At 44.7% G+C, this 15,062-nt stretch overlaps 1 protein-coding gene across 3 annotated transcripts in view; it reads left to right on the plus strand.

The window, feature by feature from the left end:
* The window catches only part of Rcan2 (regulator of calcineurin 2), a 238,567-nt gene extending 223,831 nt beyond the window's left edge, over positions 1 to 14,736 (plus strand). For all 3 annotated transcript variants that reach the window (XM_052745396.1, XM_052745397.1, XM_052745398.1), the window contains one exon: positions 12,250 to 14,736. In XM_052745396.1, coding sequence (XP_052601356.1) covers positions 12,250 to 12,410 — 161 coding nt within the window. In that variant the 3' untranslated portion in view covers positions 12,411 to 14,736. The remainder of the gene's footprint in view (positions 1 to 12,249) is intronic.
* Positions 14,737 to 15,062: the final 326 nt, after the last annotated feature.

Genomic DNA, 15,062 nt, shown 5'->3' on the forward strand with positions numbered 1-15,062 from the left:
GTCTCAGGAGGGACTGAAGGCCACCACAATTCAGCACGAAGTAGAAACCTCTAGAGGAGGTGAATAGCTCTTGTGATGAGTCTCCTGTGAATTCTTCCTCTTCCTGCTCTTTCCCTCTCTACATCTTTCACCATCTTCAGAAGCAGGACAGAGGGAGAATGCTAGCAATCCGGGTGAGTGGCAGTTTCCTGTCATGAGCGGATAGGACACCCACCTCTGCTGGGAAATCATTCCTGCACCACGCAGACCTCTCACCTGCGCACAGGAGAAGAGACTGTGGTGGTGACACTGTGGTCCCCAGTCTGGGCACGCTGCTTTTCTCCAGGGTTGACCAATGTTAAATATAAAAGTGTACAAACACCAAGGAATCAGCGAAAACCCTTCAGAGACAACTGGAATTCCTTGAAATGCTTCTGTAATTCCTGTCCTCCCTACCATTCCTTAAAAGTAAGTTCTTTCTCTCCTCTTGCGTCATCCTGGGAATTGGCCAGTGAGATGGCTCAGCAGATAAAAGTCTTTGCTGCCAAGCCTGATGACCAGAGTTCGATCCCCAGGCCCATGGTGGAAGGAGAGAACTGACTTCAGGAAGTTGTCCTCTGACCTCCACACAGTCTGTGGTACAGGCATGCACATCCACATATATACACAAAATAATACATAAATGTTAAAAAAAAAACATTTTAAACCTTGTGAATAGGCAGCTACTCAGTATCTGTGATCTTTAAGTGTTCATTGCCCTCTGCTCAGAGTACCTGTTTTTTTTTTCTAGCTCTAAAGAATATCCACTATGAAGTTAGACTCTCCTCTTACTTTGGGATTATGACTAAAACTCAAGGTGTGAGGTTGAATCTAGATTGTATATTCTATACTCTCTATGACCTGAGGCAAGTTCCTTACCCTCCTGCCCCTTGAGGCATGATGCAGTCTGTGTCACAAAGCTGTGTAATAAGAATTACTTTTTTTATGTGACTCACTTAGAGACTTAGCCCTGTGCCTGGAATGTAGGAAGTGCTCAATAACAGAGATATTACTCAGTTTAAGGGCATGCCAGCTTTCTGTGACATACAGTAAGCAAAGCAGATACCTGCTCTAAACAGTGTTTCAGCTTGAAGGAGAAAGCTAGGACAATAGTCAAACAGTAGAGCAATGGTCGTGGGTGAGAATGTGTTACCACAGAGACAGTAGAAAGGGACCCAAGTCACAGTGTGAGAATACACACAGGATTCACATGAGGCTCTGGTCACAATCTAAAGGGAGTCAGCACTGACCAAAGAGGAGACCCAGCTGCTCTCAGAATGAAAGGAGAAGCAAGATCTTACCGATTATCTGGCATGGCTAACTCCATCTCCTCCTCCTCCTCCTCCTCCTCCATCATCATCATCATCATCATCATCATCATCTTTTCTAAAGACCTTCAGGAACTTAAACTGTCGCAAATACTGGGAGAGTACCAGGGTGGACTAGAAAACACGTGACATTCTTTAATGAGAAGCAAGCTAAGGACCCAGGAGTGTGATAAGTCTTTCTCTGTTCAGCCAGCCAGCTCCCAAATAACAACATGGAGACTTATTATGAATTATGAAGGCTAAGCCTTAGCTTAGGCTTGTCCCAATAGCTCTTATAGCTTAAATTAGCCCATTTATATTAATCTAACATTTTGCCTCATGGCTTTTCACCTTATCTTCTGTACTGCCCATCCTGCTTCCTCCACACGTCTTACTTCTCCTTAGTGCCCCGCTTCCTTCTCCTCTTTCACACTCTGACCGGAAGTCCCGCCTATCTCTCCTGCCCAGCTATTGGCTGTGCAGTTTTTTATTACACCAATCACAACAATACATCTTCACACAGTGAACAAATATCCCACAACAATTTTGTCTAAATAAAAAAGAAAGGTTTTAACTCTAACATAATAAAACTATATACAATAAGAACACTTACCAAGTAACAATTACATTCACAATATTTCGTCCATATGTGTATTTGACAAATTTGGAGAAAATATGGTATTATCTATCCTTTGTGAGTCCAGTTTTATACCTAAACCATTTTTTTATCATAACTTATATTGTCATCCTAAAAAGTATCTTTTTAGATTTCAAACCATTTTCTTAGATAAACAATTTAAGCTTTTATGTCTCTCAACATTATACACTTTATACTTCTTTTGTGAGTTTCTTTTCTGAATTTGGTAACAAGGAAAACTGTAACTATAACTATCCTGTCTTCAACCTCATCAGAGACCTGAGAAGGATATAATATTACCTGATTAAACAGGAAGTACAGAGCAAGCAACTTCCAAAACTAAGGAATGACAGAAACATCTGACTGCCTGCACAGTCACTCAAGGTTCCCCTGCAAGGTTGGGGCATCTATCTTTGACCTACAGGCCTAGAATATCTGACAGACTTTTCTGTGAAGCAGGAATTTTGAAGGACTGTCCTATCTTGTCTTGGCAAAGTTTGGTAGTTGCCTTCTTTTGTGTCCTGCTTGTCCAATGTGGACAGCATACTGTCAGTAGGCAAGGCAAAGGCAGTTTCTTTTCTCAGTGGTGAACTTTGCCACAAATAAAAACAAACTCCATAAGGAGGTTCTTCAATGCCTATTATCTTTTCTAAAGTAAATGGGTGCTGCCAGGAGCAGACATATCCCACTGTCATGAAAAGCCTTATGCTATGAACACATTTTAAATGCCATATTCTGTAGGTCTCTGAAGTGTTTGGAGACAACCTAACTATCTAAAATATATCTCTGTTTAATCTTGAAAACACCTACATGACTACAAGTTTGATTGTTATATATGACTAACTACTCACCTACATTTCTTAATTATCTTAAACTGTTTGCAATATAGCCTTCAAGGGCTAGAACTTCACATTATACTTTTAAATGAGCTGTATAGGCATAATACCTTACACAAGAATAAAAACATAAATACAGTATAACAAAATCCATATAAAAAATTTATACCAATGTAGAATATTTAAGATTGGTGTTTATTTAAAAGTAGACTCAACAATCCATCCTTTTATACCATCATTTCTTACTGTATTCCCCTCCCTTTTCCCTTCAGAAAGAGATCTCTGGATCTAATCTCCTTTGTTTAGCTTTTTTCCTGACCATGACCAATAACAATTTGTAACCAACCCCCTAAATGAGGACAAGCATTCATAACTCACCAAATAACCAAAAAACATCCACTCCACCTCTTGGGAATGTGGGAATCATATTCTCTAGACAGCTTCCTATTGTCTGGGGGCCACAGCATCTTTAGGGGACCCTGAGAAAATTGAAACAATGATCAAGTCCTGGGAGAACTAGTTGTATTATTTTTTTGTTTAGTCTCTGTGTGATGGGAAAGTGCAGGACTTATCTGAAGTCTTAGCTGGATAATCTGTGAGGCTAGACCATCTCCCCCCCCCCTTTTTTTTTGGTTTTTCGAGACAGGGTTTCCCTGTGTAGCTTTGTGCCTTTCCTGGAACTCACTCTGTAGCCCAGGCTGGCCTTGAACTCACAGAGATCTGCCTGCCTCTACCTCCCGAGTGCTGGGATTAAAGGCGTGCGCCACCACCGCCCAGCCGGCTACACCGTCTCAACTAGCAGCTTTGAAGTTGTTCTGAATTTTAAGAAAACTTAACAGAGGCGTTCTGAGAGGCTGGATCACCTGAGATATTTGTCTTCATTGTCATCTGGTCCTTTTTTCCTGAAAACACATAAACTTTTTTAGGTATTGTATATATGTGTGTGTATGTGTATTAACACAAGTATGGAATGTGTGGTGTGCACAAGTCAGCTAAAGATGGTTTTTTTTTGTTCTATGTTTGAGCAGATAAAAGTTATCTGTGAACCTTATAAGTCATTTGGACTACATAACCAAACTGTAATATAAATCTCTATTTATGCCATATGAAAGGATGGCATGTAATAATAAGTCATGTGGATTCTGTAGCCAACAAGATTTATCATGTTTCATCCAGTCTCAGCTGTTCTCATGTTGAGGGATCAGCATATACATCACCTGTCCTGTAGTCTTTCTTGGCTTTTTCCCTCAAATCTGCAGCCAAGATTTGAGAGAGGTCTCCCTTGATTAAATCTGATCTTTATTAATTTTGAAGAGAACCATAATAACTTCTTGTTTCCTGTGGAAACAAAGGTATAACCTCTCCCCCAATGCAACATATTTTCTGACTTCCATTTTGAAGTTAAGACATTCTTAAAATATATAGATTAATTTAATTTAGCAGTTTCTATAATCCAATATCTCTCAGCAGCTATTTTTTGTACATACATTAGCATTTAAAAAGTTCAGTGTAAACAAAGTACCATACAGGAACCAGATGCCCTGTGTATTTCCCATCTTTATGTGGCATTTATTTTTATTTTATATTACTTTACTCTTTCTTTAAAGACTTTATTATTTTTAAACGATTTTTCTATGACTGTCTGTACTCATTTTTCTTTATTTAGCATCTAAGTACATTATTAAACACATTGTAACATGTTCAGAGATGTTTTGGTTTGTTTTGTTTTGTTGTAGGCCCAATCTTAAACTGCTAGGCTACCACCACATGGCTCTGCATATGGCCTGCTGGCAGCTGGATCACCCCCTCTGTTTCCCGAGAGCCTAGTCTCATGTTGGTGGGTACCACTCCAGAGCTGTATTTACCTGCCCCAGCTCTGGGAATTTGTTGTGTCTGCCTGAAGCAGGAGTTTGTACCCAGTCCTGGCTGCTCCACTGCTCAGCTGCGCAGCAGGGTCTTTTAAAAGAGCCAAGCCAAGACCACTTTCTCGGGCTTTATGTGGTTAGTTGAGCCCCACATTGGACACCATAGGAGTCTATTGGCCTTCTGTCCTTCTACAGTGATTCCCAGCTGCCTCTGGTGTGTCTGAGACTTTACTCAGATGATTATGAACAGCTCAGTGCCCTCTGTAAATCAGCCCTGTATTTAGTGAGCATTAACTAGTGGATATTCACTCACTCGTCTGTGTCCTGCCTTCAGTAATGTGGGACACAAATACCACCAGAGGGGCTAGAGAGAGAGTTCAGGGGGTAAGAGCTCTTGCTCTGCAAGCCTTAGGATTTGAGTTCAAATCTCCAACTCCAGTATAAGATGCCAGACGTGGAGACGTGTGCCTGGAACTGGGTCAGTCCCGAGGAGGTGGAGATGGGCAGACCTTACAAGCTTGGTGGCTGGCTAGCTTAGCTGCAACTGAGTCTCTGGCTCCATGAGAGACTCTATCTCAAGATGATAACACAGGGAGTGATGGAGAAGCAACACACACACACACACACACACACACACACACACACACACACACACATACACGAATGAGATAATTATAGATAATACATAGATGATATATTTGAGTATTAGAATTGAATGGTTCTGACTACCTCAAAAAAAAAAATCCAAGGTCTCATTAAAATAGTAACTTGTAGTTTTCTGTCTCTTAGACATAGAGGTGTGGATATGGGTAGGAAGAGAGAGGAGAAAGGAGATTTACCAATGACAATTAAGAAAATGGACAGTAGTGACTTGGGGGGAGAGGATGGCTCTGTCTTCAGGACCAGGTTCTATGGTGCCCAGATACACACTGATCTTCGGGACCCAGCCTGTCTTTCGCCTTTTAGGGTTCTTGGAGACCCACTGAGTCAAAGCCCTTTTCAATTGTTTCAGTGCCTTGTTATTTAAATACTGTATGATTAGTTCATCATATTGGAAACCAGAGATTTTTTGAGCAACACTGACCACAGTGACATTCTCCCAAGTAATTAATATCGTGCCTTTTGGGAGAGTTTTATGTAGTCAGCATGAATTTACTTCTCCGTGTCCTAGGAACACAGGGGCTAGCCCCCTCGCACTGACAATTCTTGGAAACACTACCCAACTTCCTCTGAGTCACATTATTAGTATGTGATAAGGCAGCGTCCCCATCTGTCGTTTTAAGAAGATGAGTTACTGTGGTGAGAAGAGCAGCAGGAAGTGCTCCAGGTGGCTGGAAGAGAGCCCTGGATGGGGTCTTTGCCTAGCAGATGTTGGAAGGAACACATGTGGAAATGCTTGAGAGTCATGTTGAGGAAAATTCCGAGACCCATCAGTTGTGGTGATTGACGGGAAGGAATCCAAGGGCCTGGCTTGAAGGACTTCCACCCAGAAGCCTGGAGGACTGACAGAAAGACCCTTGAGGACAAACAGGGTAGAAAGGATGCAGACGTAAAGATGTAGTACGTGTTCTATCTATCATGGGAGCAGGGAAAGAGTGACTACTTCCGGAGTCGTCAGTCAGTCTTCCGGAGCAGCCTGGAAGTGTACTCCTCCTACAAGGGCATCACTGTGCAGGGCTAGGAATCTTCCGGAGCAGCCTGGAAGTGTACTCCTCCTACAAGGGCATCGCTGTGCAGGGCTAGGAATCTTCCGGAGCAGCAGAAGGGGCAACGGAACAAGCCTCCTACACTGTCAGACTTTTCTATATTTGGAAGCCCCTGGGGCAGGGATTCCATCTATTCCCCATCAGGACACACGATAAGGACTAGTCCCCAAAGCCTGAAGTCTCAGGAGGGTTTCTTTTTCCCTCCAAAGTATTAAAATCTAAAGAGTCTTGACTCCGCTTTAATGTACATGCGTGCAGCTCTGCACCATCTCCAGACTCTCACACCTCAGCAAGATGCCAGTGTTTACAGACTCTGTAACCAGTAGTTAGTCTAGAAAAGATACAGGAGGGGCTCAGTCACCGCCTAGAGTCAAAGGTGGCGTGATGGTAGCTTTCTGAAGACACTACCCCACAGCATTCCTCAGGACCCTGCTCACCACTGACAGGAGGTATTTTGCCTGCAACATGGTCTGTCCTGCATTCTGCAGGAGCGAGGACACTGTCACCAACCTGACTCCACCCGCTCGAGAAGAGAGGGGGCACAGAATTCGGGCATCTATCTGAACAGCAGCCGAGCCTTGGTCAGTGTCGGCGACCTGAATGAGCATTTGACACTTGCCCACACTGGACCATTTTTCATGCGTCTCAGCAGAGGTCAAGGGAAACACTGACTGGTACAGTGTTGATGGCTTTGGGCCCTGGCCTCGTTTCTGCACACAGGGGACAGGACGATCTAATGCAGACAAAGGAGCGAGCATGTGACAGATGAATGCTTTCCTTGTCCCAGCGAAGAAACGGGTCTCAATGTCTTGTCCTCACTGTGCCATGGCAAGACTGTCCCCACCCTGGGTGGATCAAGCTTGACAGGCTCTTTGTCCCCAACTAAGCCCAGTTGTTTCCTTTGCATGGTGACAGCATTGACGTCACCCTCACGGTGGAAGAATTAACCGAAGCCCGAGGGGAGAGCCAAAAACAGAAAAATTCAATCCAGTAAGGCCAAAGCCATTTCTTTTTATTCTGTAGGCACTCAGCAGATGTTAAGCTGTGAGGGATTTTGATAGTAACAGTGTTTCCCAAAATAGCACAATGAGATGTCGGCCTTAACTGGACCACAGCCAGAAAACATCCCTTACATGTTGCAGTCTGATTTGATGAGCGTAACTGAAGATGCTTCGTACCCCACATGCAGAGGCTACACCAGAGTGGACCCCACCGCTATGGTCCCCTCCTGGGCCTCACTTCCTCCGTTCCAGAGGTGCTAACACAGAGGAGTGCCTGGAAGGAGCATCCTTGTTATCCTCACCAATGCCAATGCAGAGAGGAAGGACTGAGAGCTGGCTTTGCTTTGTGCTTCACTGCAATTGAGAAGGGGTGGGGGAGGGGAGAAAGGGAAGGAGAGGGAGAGGGAATGGGGAAGGACATGAAAAGAGAGAAGGAGGAAAGGGGTGGAAGGAAGTGGGAGGAAAGAAGAAATTAGAGAGGGAAGGAAGGACAGAGGAAGAGAGGGAGGAAAAAGGGAGAGGGAGAAAAGGAAAAAAGAAAAGGATACCCGGGCATGGTAGAGAATGCTAGAAACACCAGCACTTCAGAGGCTTGGACAGAAGGGTCACAAGTTCAAGGTCAGCCTGGGTTACATGGTGAGTGCCAGGCCAGCCTGGATTAATGAGTTCAAAGCCAGCCTGGGTTACATGGTGAGCTCTAGGCCAACCTGGGTTACATGGTGAGTGCCAGGCCAGCCTGGGTTACATGGTGAGTGCCAGGCCAACCTGGGTTACATAGTCAGTTCCAGGCCAGCCTGGGTTACATGGTGAATTCCAGGGTTACAAAATGACATCTTGCTTCCAACAAGGATAGCTTTCTTGCCAAAACACAAGGAAAGGGACTATGCTCGTGATGGCCTGCATCACCACAGTTACCCCACATTAGCCTGGCCTGTATTACCTCTGTCACCCCACATCAGCCTAAGTTTCACAACCTTCACATTCACACTGTTATGGCAGATCCCTTCTGTGGTCCCATACACACATGTACACACACATGCATATATATTCTGCATTCACAATAAACAGTGCAGCGCACAGGACCACAGTGGTTCTTGGGGGTTCCTTAATATGGGTTTTTGCAGTGTGACAATCCAAAAGAAATCCTTTCTGCTGAAAGGACTGTCATCTCATTGGAAGCCTCAGGAATCACCTTCTCCTGTCTCTCTTGAAGAATACCAAGAGGCACACACACACACACACACACACACACACCCTCCACTAGATCAGAGCCCTCAGGGTTGCTGCCCCCTGCTGATGTGAGTTTGTTTGTTAGCCAGCACCTCTAGTAAGTCACCTAAGAAGCAGGGCTTGGAGATGCTGCTGAGCTCCCCCGAACTGTCTCCAGCATCCCTCAAATAAACCTGGTTTCATGAGCTCCCCCCCCCCTCCACTTATCAGTCCCCAAACAACCTCTTCTACTTTGGAACTTTGATTTTTGTGTTTATTTGTTTACATTGGGACAAAATACAATCATGGTGATAAACCCCACTCAATACAATTCATTTTATGCCACATTAAATGGACCATAACAACAACATGCCTACGGTGATTTCAAAGGGGGTTAATCCCTTGCTGGGTTAATGCTTGCTCTCCATTCCAGCTCACTCCATAGCGGGAAGGGGCACCATGCCGACTTGTCCACATCAGCTAACTTGGATGGGGGCATAAGACTTGATGTGGTCCTGCCTGCCTGTAATTTCAGCTCGTCTGACTCAGAGTCTTCATGCAGTGCAGAACAGCAGCTCTGCTCTGCCTGCTTCTATCCCTTTTGTTTCCAAAGCACTGGGAGCTGTAATCCTCTGTTTTCCTGGACCATTCATTGTCATGACTCGGGAAGCGCCTGCTGACATGATGGAATGCTGGCTGAGGGTATCTGGTAAAGAGCTCCCGGCTCTCAGACTGGGAAGAAGGTTCAGTGAATAAAGCCCTGTCCCTGAAAATGGGGAGCCTGAGTTTGGATCCCTGAGCCTACAGAAAGCCAGAGGCACTAGTGTGTTTTTATAGTCCCAGTGTTCCTAGGCCAAGATGGAAACTAAATCAGGCAAGTCACAAACAGGCATGGCCCAGCTAGCCTGGGGTACCTAGCGGCAAAGAGTCCCTCTCTCAGATGATGGCTAGGCAAGGACTAATGCCCAAGGTTGTCCTCTGATCTCCACACCTGCTCCCACAGGAACATGCAACCATGCATGTGCATGCAAACACATGCATGCAACTTTAAAACGAATAACACTTTCTGACTCAGTAAAAAGCAGAGCGTGGCTACATTAGCTTTCTAGGCTGTAGAACACCACACAGTAAATGGCTTTTACAACTAGACTTGTTGAGTTACATCTCTGGAGGCTCCAAGATCAAGGTGTGCAGAAAACCACTCTCTCTGAAGGTGCTTGAGAAGGACCCATTCCTGGTTTCAGGTCTTTCCTTGGCTTTGGACAGCGTAGACCCGTTCTCCACATGGCATTCTCTGTGTGAGATTCTGTGTCTCCCCAGACTTGTCCCTTTTCATAGGCCGTGAACCTCATTTTAACATGATCATCTGTAAAGACCCTACTTTCAAATCTGATCACAGTCACAGGAACTAGAGGTTAGAACTCTGATACCTTTTAGGGAGACTAATAACAAATAATAGTGCCTAAGTGGGAGGGCCTTCGTCCCTAGCATCACTTGGAAGAGCTTTGACACCTACAACATCATCCGGGATCCTCATCTTCAGTGTCAGCATCCAAAGTTGAAGTCTATGCCTTGCAGGCCTTCTGTTCCACTACAGTTGCTTACCAGGGTGTGCACAGTGGCACAGATGACTGACACCCTGTCATGGGGACTCAGAGAAATCGCTCTAGTCATCAAGGCCTAGGACAGCAGGCAAGATTCCTGCACGGGTTGGTATCCAGGTCATCATCCTGGAAGGCGAGCACAATTTAAGGAGCTCTCAGAGAGAGGTGAGACATTGCCTCATAGGGTGGCGGAAGAAGGTGGCCATCATTGGGAGCTGATGGCTAAGTTGCCCAGACAAAGCACAAATGGTGAACTCATGGGGAAAGACAGGTGAGTGATGACGCAGAAACTTCTGGACTAGTTCAAGGACATCTGAACTTGATCTGGTGAGACTTGGGGAACCGGTGACCAAGATGCAATCTAGAAGATACTATTTTCAAAGGTCTTTTTCTGCTGAGTCATGAAGAACAGGAAATGAGGTTTCAGGGGAAGATTGGGATATTAACAGTTGTGAAGTTATAAGCATAGACCCACCTTCTCTTGCTCCTGTACCTGGAGGTCTTGTTGCTTCGACTGGACTGTGCTGTTAAGGCACAAATATTATTTAACAGCCCTCTGTAGCCAGTGATGGGGAAGACCATGAGAGATGCTCGGGAAACAACTGCTGACAGATACCTCAGAGTGATTTGATCGTAAAACAGGGACCAGAAAGATGGCTCAGTTGCTAATGTGCCCACAAGCACTTGATAAGCATAAGGACTCAAGTTCAATCGTCAGAACCCACATTTGACAGGCTGGCCATTTACAGACAAGGTACTGCAGGGCCTGAGGCTTGCTGGCCAGCTAAGCGAGCCTGCACAGTGAGCTCCATGCAGTGAGAGATCCCACTTCAACACAGCCACAACAACAACCAAAGAAACAACAACCATAACGAAAGGTAGATTTACCTGAGGAATAGCGCTTAAGGCTGTCCTGTGACTTCACATGTTCATGCACACACATGCATCTGTATGCCCATGTCCCTCCAACCCGCACACACAGAACGAGACTCTTGGAATTAGGGTCTTAATGATACCTACCAGTTATTCACTAACCACTGCAGATTCTGGACAAGCAATGTTCTATTCTTATTGCACCTGGGAGCAGTTATGGTTGTATTATGTACCTGGAGGAGAATTTAAAGACTAGCTTATCCAAAAAGTGTTTGACTCAAGATGGTCAGCTATTAGCAGCATGACCCGGGATCAGACAGTCACAAGTATGACTAACTGGTTGTGTGAGCGAGCTTCCCGTCACTGTAACAAAACACCTGAACTAATCAGTCAAGGAAGTTGACTTCAACTGTAACTTATGGGTTCAGAGCTTCTGGTCCATGCTCCGTTGGCTCCATGGAGCACAATTCCTAAGGAGGGAGTCATGATGGAGAAGGCTGACTCACCTCATGGAGGTCAGGAAGCAAAAAGAAGGAGGCAGGATAGGCCAAGGGTCCCATCAAATCCTTCTTGAGACTCCAGCTCATACCATTACCAGTAGCGCTGCCAGCCAAGCTTTTGGAGTGTACTGAAGAGCCAAAGTTTTATGTTGCTAGATGCATTGAGTCCTCACAATCAACAGAATGGAAGTACCATTTTGAAATGTACAGTCGAGCTTGCTGTGATCGAGAAAGGTTAAGTGGCTTATTTGGCGTTGGATAGTTGATAGCGGACCGATGGCAGTTGAATATTTGATAGATGGTAGTCAGGGCACAATGACTGATAGACTTCCCTCATTCCATCCAATACCAGATCGCAGGCTTTCCAACACACCTAAAGATGTCTGTCCTACTTCCTTGGCAAACCCTGCCAAGACAGCTTTTAAGAATCCTCCCCTTAGCTGGGTATGGTGGTGCATGTCTTTAACCTCAGCACTTAGGAAGCAGAGGTAGGTTGATCTTTGTGAATCTGAGGCCAACCTGGTCTACAGAGTGAGTTCCAGGACAGCCATGTATGGAGAGACCCTCTCTCAAAAGCAACAACAACAAAACAAAACAAAACAAAGAAAAACAACAAAAACAAAACAAACAAAAAAACAGCAACTGAGCCAAAGGAATCCTTCCCTCCTTCTCACCTGCTGTCTTGCTTTTCAGGAGAGAAGTATGAGCTGCATGCGGGGACTGAGTCCACACCGAGTGTCGTCGTGCATGTGTGCGACAGCGACATGGATGAAGAAGAGGATCCAAAGACTTCCCCAAAGCCAAAAATCATCCAAACCCGGCGTCCCGGCCTGCCGCCCTCCATGTCCAACTGAGCACGACCGTGACAACACGCATCTCCTCTTATCATGCTTCCCCTCGTCGTTTGTCCAAAACATTAATTGCCTTTAAGTCCCTGGGTGTTTGGTTGTTTGCAATTCCTTCCTTGTAATTAAGCCTCTCGGACAAAAGGGCTAGGAAAAGGTGATATGTCTCCCAATCAACTCATACTCATTAACTATAACCCATTATTTAGAAAGTTCTAGGAAAAAAAAAGGTAGTATTTTCTTATTAAACAATCAGTACAGCCTATATCTCTGTTCTCTCATGTTGATCCAAGCCATTGACATCAGTAACAAATAGCATTTAAGTTATTTGTGAGCTGCTCCAGTGGTGTGTGTGTGTGTGTGTGTGTGTGTGTGTGTGTGTGTGTGTGTGTGTGTGTGTTTGTGTTTTCTCCTGGCCACTTATATAGGACCATAAGTAAACTTGATTTTTGACTGCATGGGATCCCCCTACCTGGTCTCACCCAGTCCTCTGCATCCCAACATTCCCAGGACATGCACGATCACCAGCATTTATTTTAATGATTTGAGGGTACACCCCACTGCACGGTGTCCCAGCCGTGTCCTGTATAGACAAGGGGTGTCCCCAGCACCATCCAGCTCAACAAGCCTGGGATCATCTTCAGTTTGAGTCAATACATCATATAGCTCTGTCCAAATTCCTGGAGGCAAAATTGAGCTTGGCCCCAAAGATATTCCTCAGTAGATTCTGAACACCACTACCACATAGGACTTCCCATGGCCACTGGGGAGGCTTGTCCAGGTGACAGAGACCGATTTCAGACAAACCTATTTATTATAAAAGTCTCATGGTGTCTGAACGATTGTCCCCCGCCCACTTTGTATATTTGTACAGATGTTTGAGCTGTGCGTTTAAAATCCGGATGTTTTTTATTTAGTGATTGTTCAACCATTAACTGCTTAATGACATCATCCCTGCGTTGCTTCTGAATGCATCCTGACTCTACTGTAGATAACCTGATATTATTACATGCTCTCATGGTTAATGCTGAGTTGTAAAGGGTACAGCAATGTCTCATGTCAATATATAACCAACTAGCCAGCCTCTTTGCTGTCAAGACCACCCGTTTTTAAACAAAGATCCAAGTGTCAGTTATAAACAACTTGGATGATGCTGAACCCCAGAACGTAGACACAACTGAGCATCGCAGAGCACAAAAGGATGATGGATGAATGGATGGCAGTCCCATTCATCCCGTGCCCGTGTGCTCAAAAGTTCTTTGTTTCTGTTACGTGTGACTTTTGTATTTCTCTAGCCCAAAGTGCATTACAGGAGATACAGCTACAGAACCATACTTTCTGCTCCATGTGTCAAGCCTCATCCGTTCCTGTTCATTAACAAGTAATTTTGGATGCAAATACAATTTACCACAGAGTGGGCTAGTACTTCCATGACCTAAGCCTCAGAAAAACACACAAGAACACTAACACAGCCACGTGATGGAGGGATTATTGTGGTTTTTTTTTGACTAAGGTGTATGTTAGTTTCAATAGAAACTTCAAACCTAGACTGATCACTCAGAAAATCAAAGTCCGTTCTACTGTGAATATAGCAATATAGTACTGGACACAGTACAGTATGGTTGAACTGAGGACAGCGTTGCTTGTGGAATCCCAAATTTCCATGCGGAAAATCAGTCTCCTCTTCAAATTCAGACCTGAGGAGTGTACAATAAGCAAATGCTTTGACTTTCCTTTGTTGTGGAGGGGTTTGGGTTTTTTATTGACCAACGAAAGACTACAAATAGTGGAAAGATGGTGCCCTCTAGTGGAGGAAATGTTGGACTCAGCTCTGCAGATGGATTGATTACAAGCCTGGGGGCTGACTTTCTAATCCACATTAATTTTCAGGATGCAGGTTCTGGAAAAAAAAAAATCTAAATGAGTGAAAGCCTTGGAAATAATCTGTGTTTCCAAATAGTGGTAGCAGACGTTTCCAGTTTAGTAAAAGTTGACATGACTCTGTCGTGTAGGCATTAAAAACTCAGCATTATAGATGACCCAGGTCTTAGTAAACTGTATTGCAGTGTGTAGAAGTTAACCTGTTACAGATCAAGGGATTCTCTTGCTGGGTTGAACATGGGGAGAGGGGAGGGGGAGCCCCGGGACCTCCCAGCACTGTGAAAGTCACAATGCCTCAACACTTCCATGGCGCACATTATGCAAACCTCTTTAGCACTCTTTTAAGTTTGAAATGTTTTCAATGGAGGGGAAGGGGAAGGTCTCCACCCACTGAATCATTTGTGCACGTGTATGGCTCAAAGAGCTTAGAGTTCAAATATATCTGGTGAATGAATGTCCCTGTGGTGTCATTTCTGGGTTGTCTGCCTGAGTTGCGTGCATATTCCTGAGGTGGGGGTGGGGGAGAAGTGCTCCCTAACTTAGAGTTTTTCTAAGGGGTTACCTATGTGTGTAACTAACCCAGTAGCATTTTTCCTAAATGAACTGGGAGGGAAGCTGGGTAACCGCTATCTTTGAAGGAGGAGTTATGTAGCTGGAGAGTTTTCTCTCGGTCCTGCCAAACCCCGGCAGTCCGACAGCCCACTTATAAAATAAACACACAGATGCTTATATTGTTTAAACTGTTTGGCCTAATGGCTCAGGCTTCTAGCTATCTAGTTC

Source organism: Peromyscus californicus, unplaced genomic scaffold, assembly GCF_007827085.1.
Source record: "Peromyscus californicus insignis strain IS unplaced genomic scaffold, ASM782708v3 Scaffold_19__1_contigs__length_69161282, whole genome shotgun sequence".
Classification (NCBI taxonomy): Eukaryota; Metazoa; Chordata; class Mammalia; order Rodentia; family Cricetidae; genus Peromyscus; species Peromyscus californicus.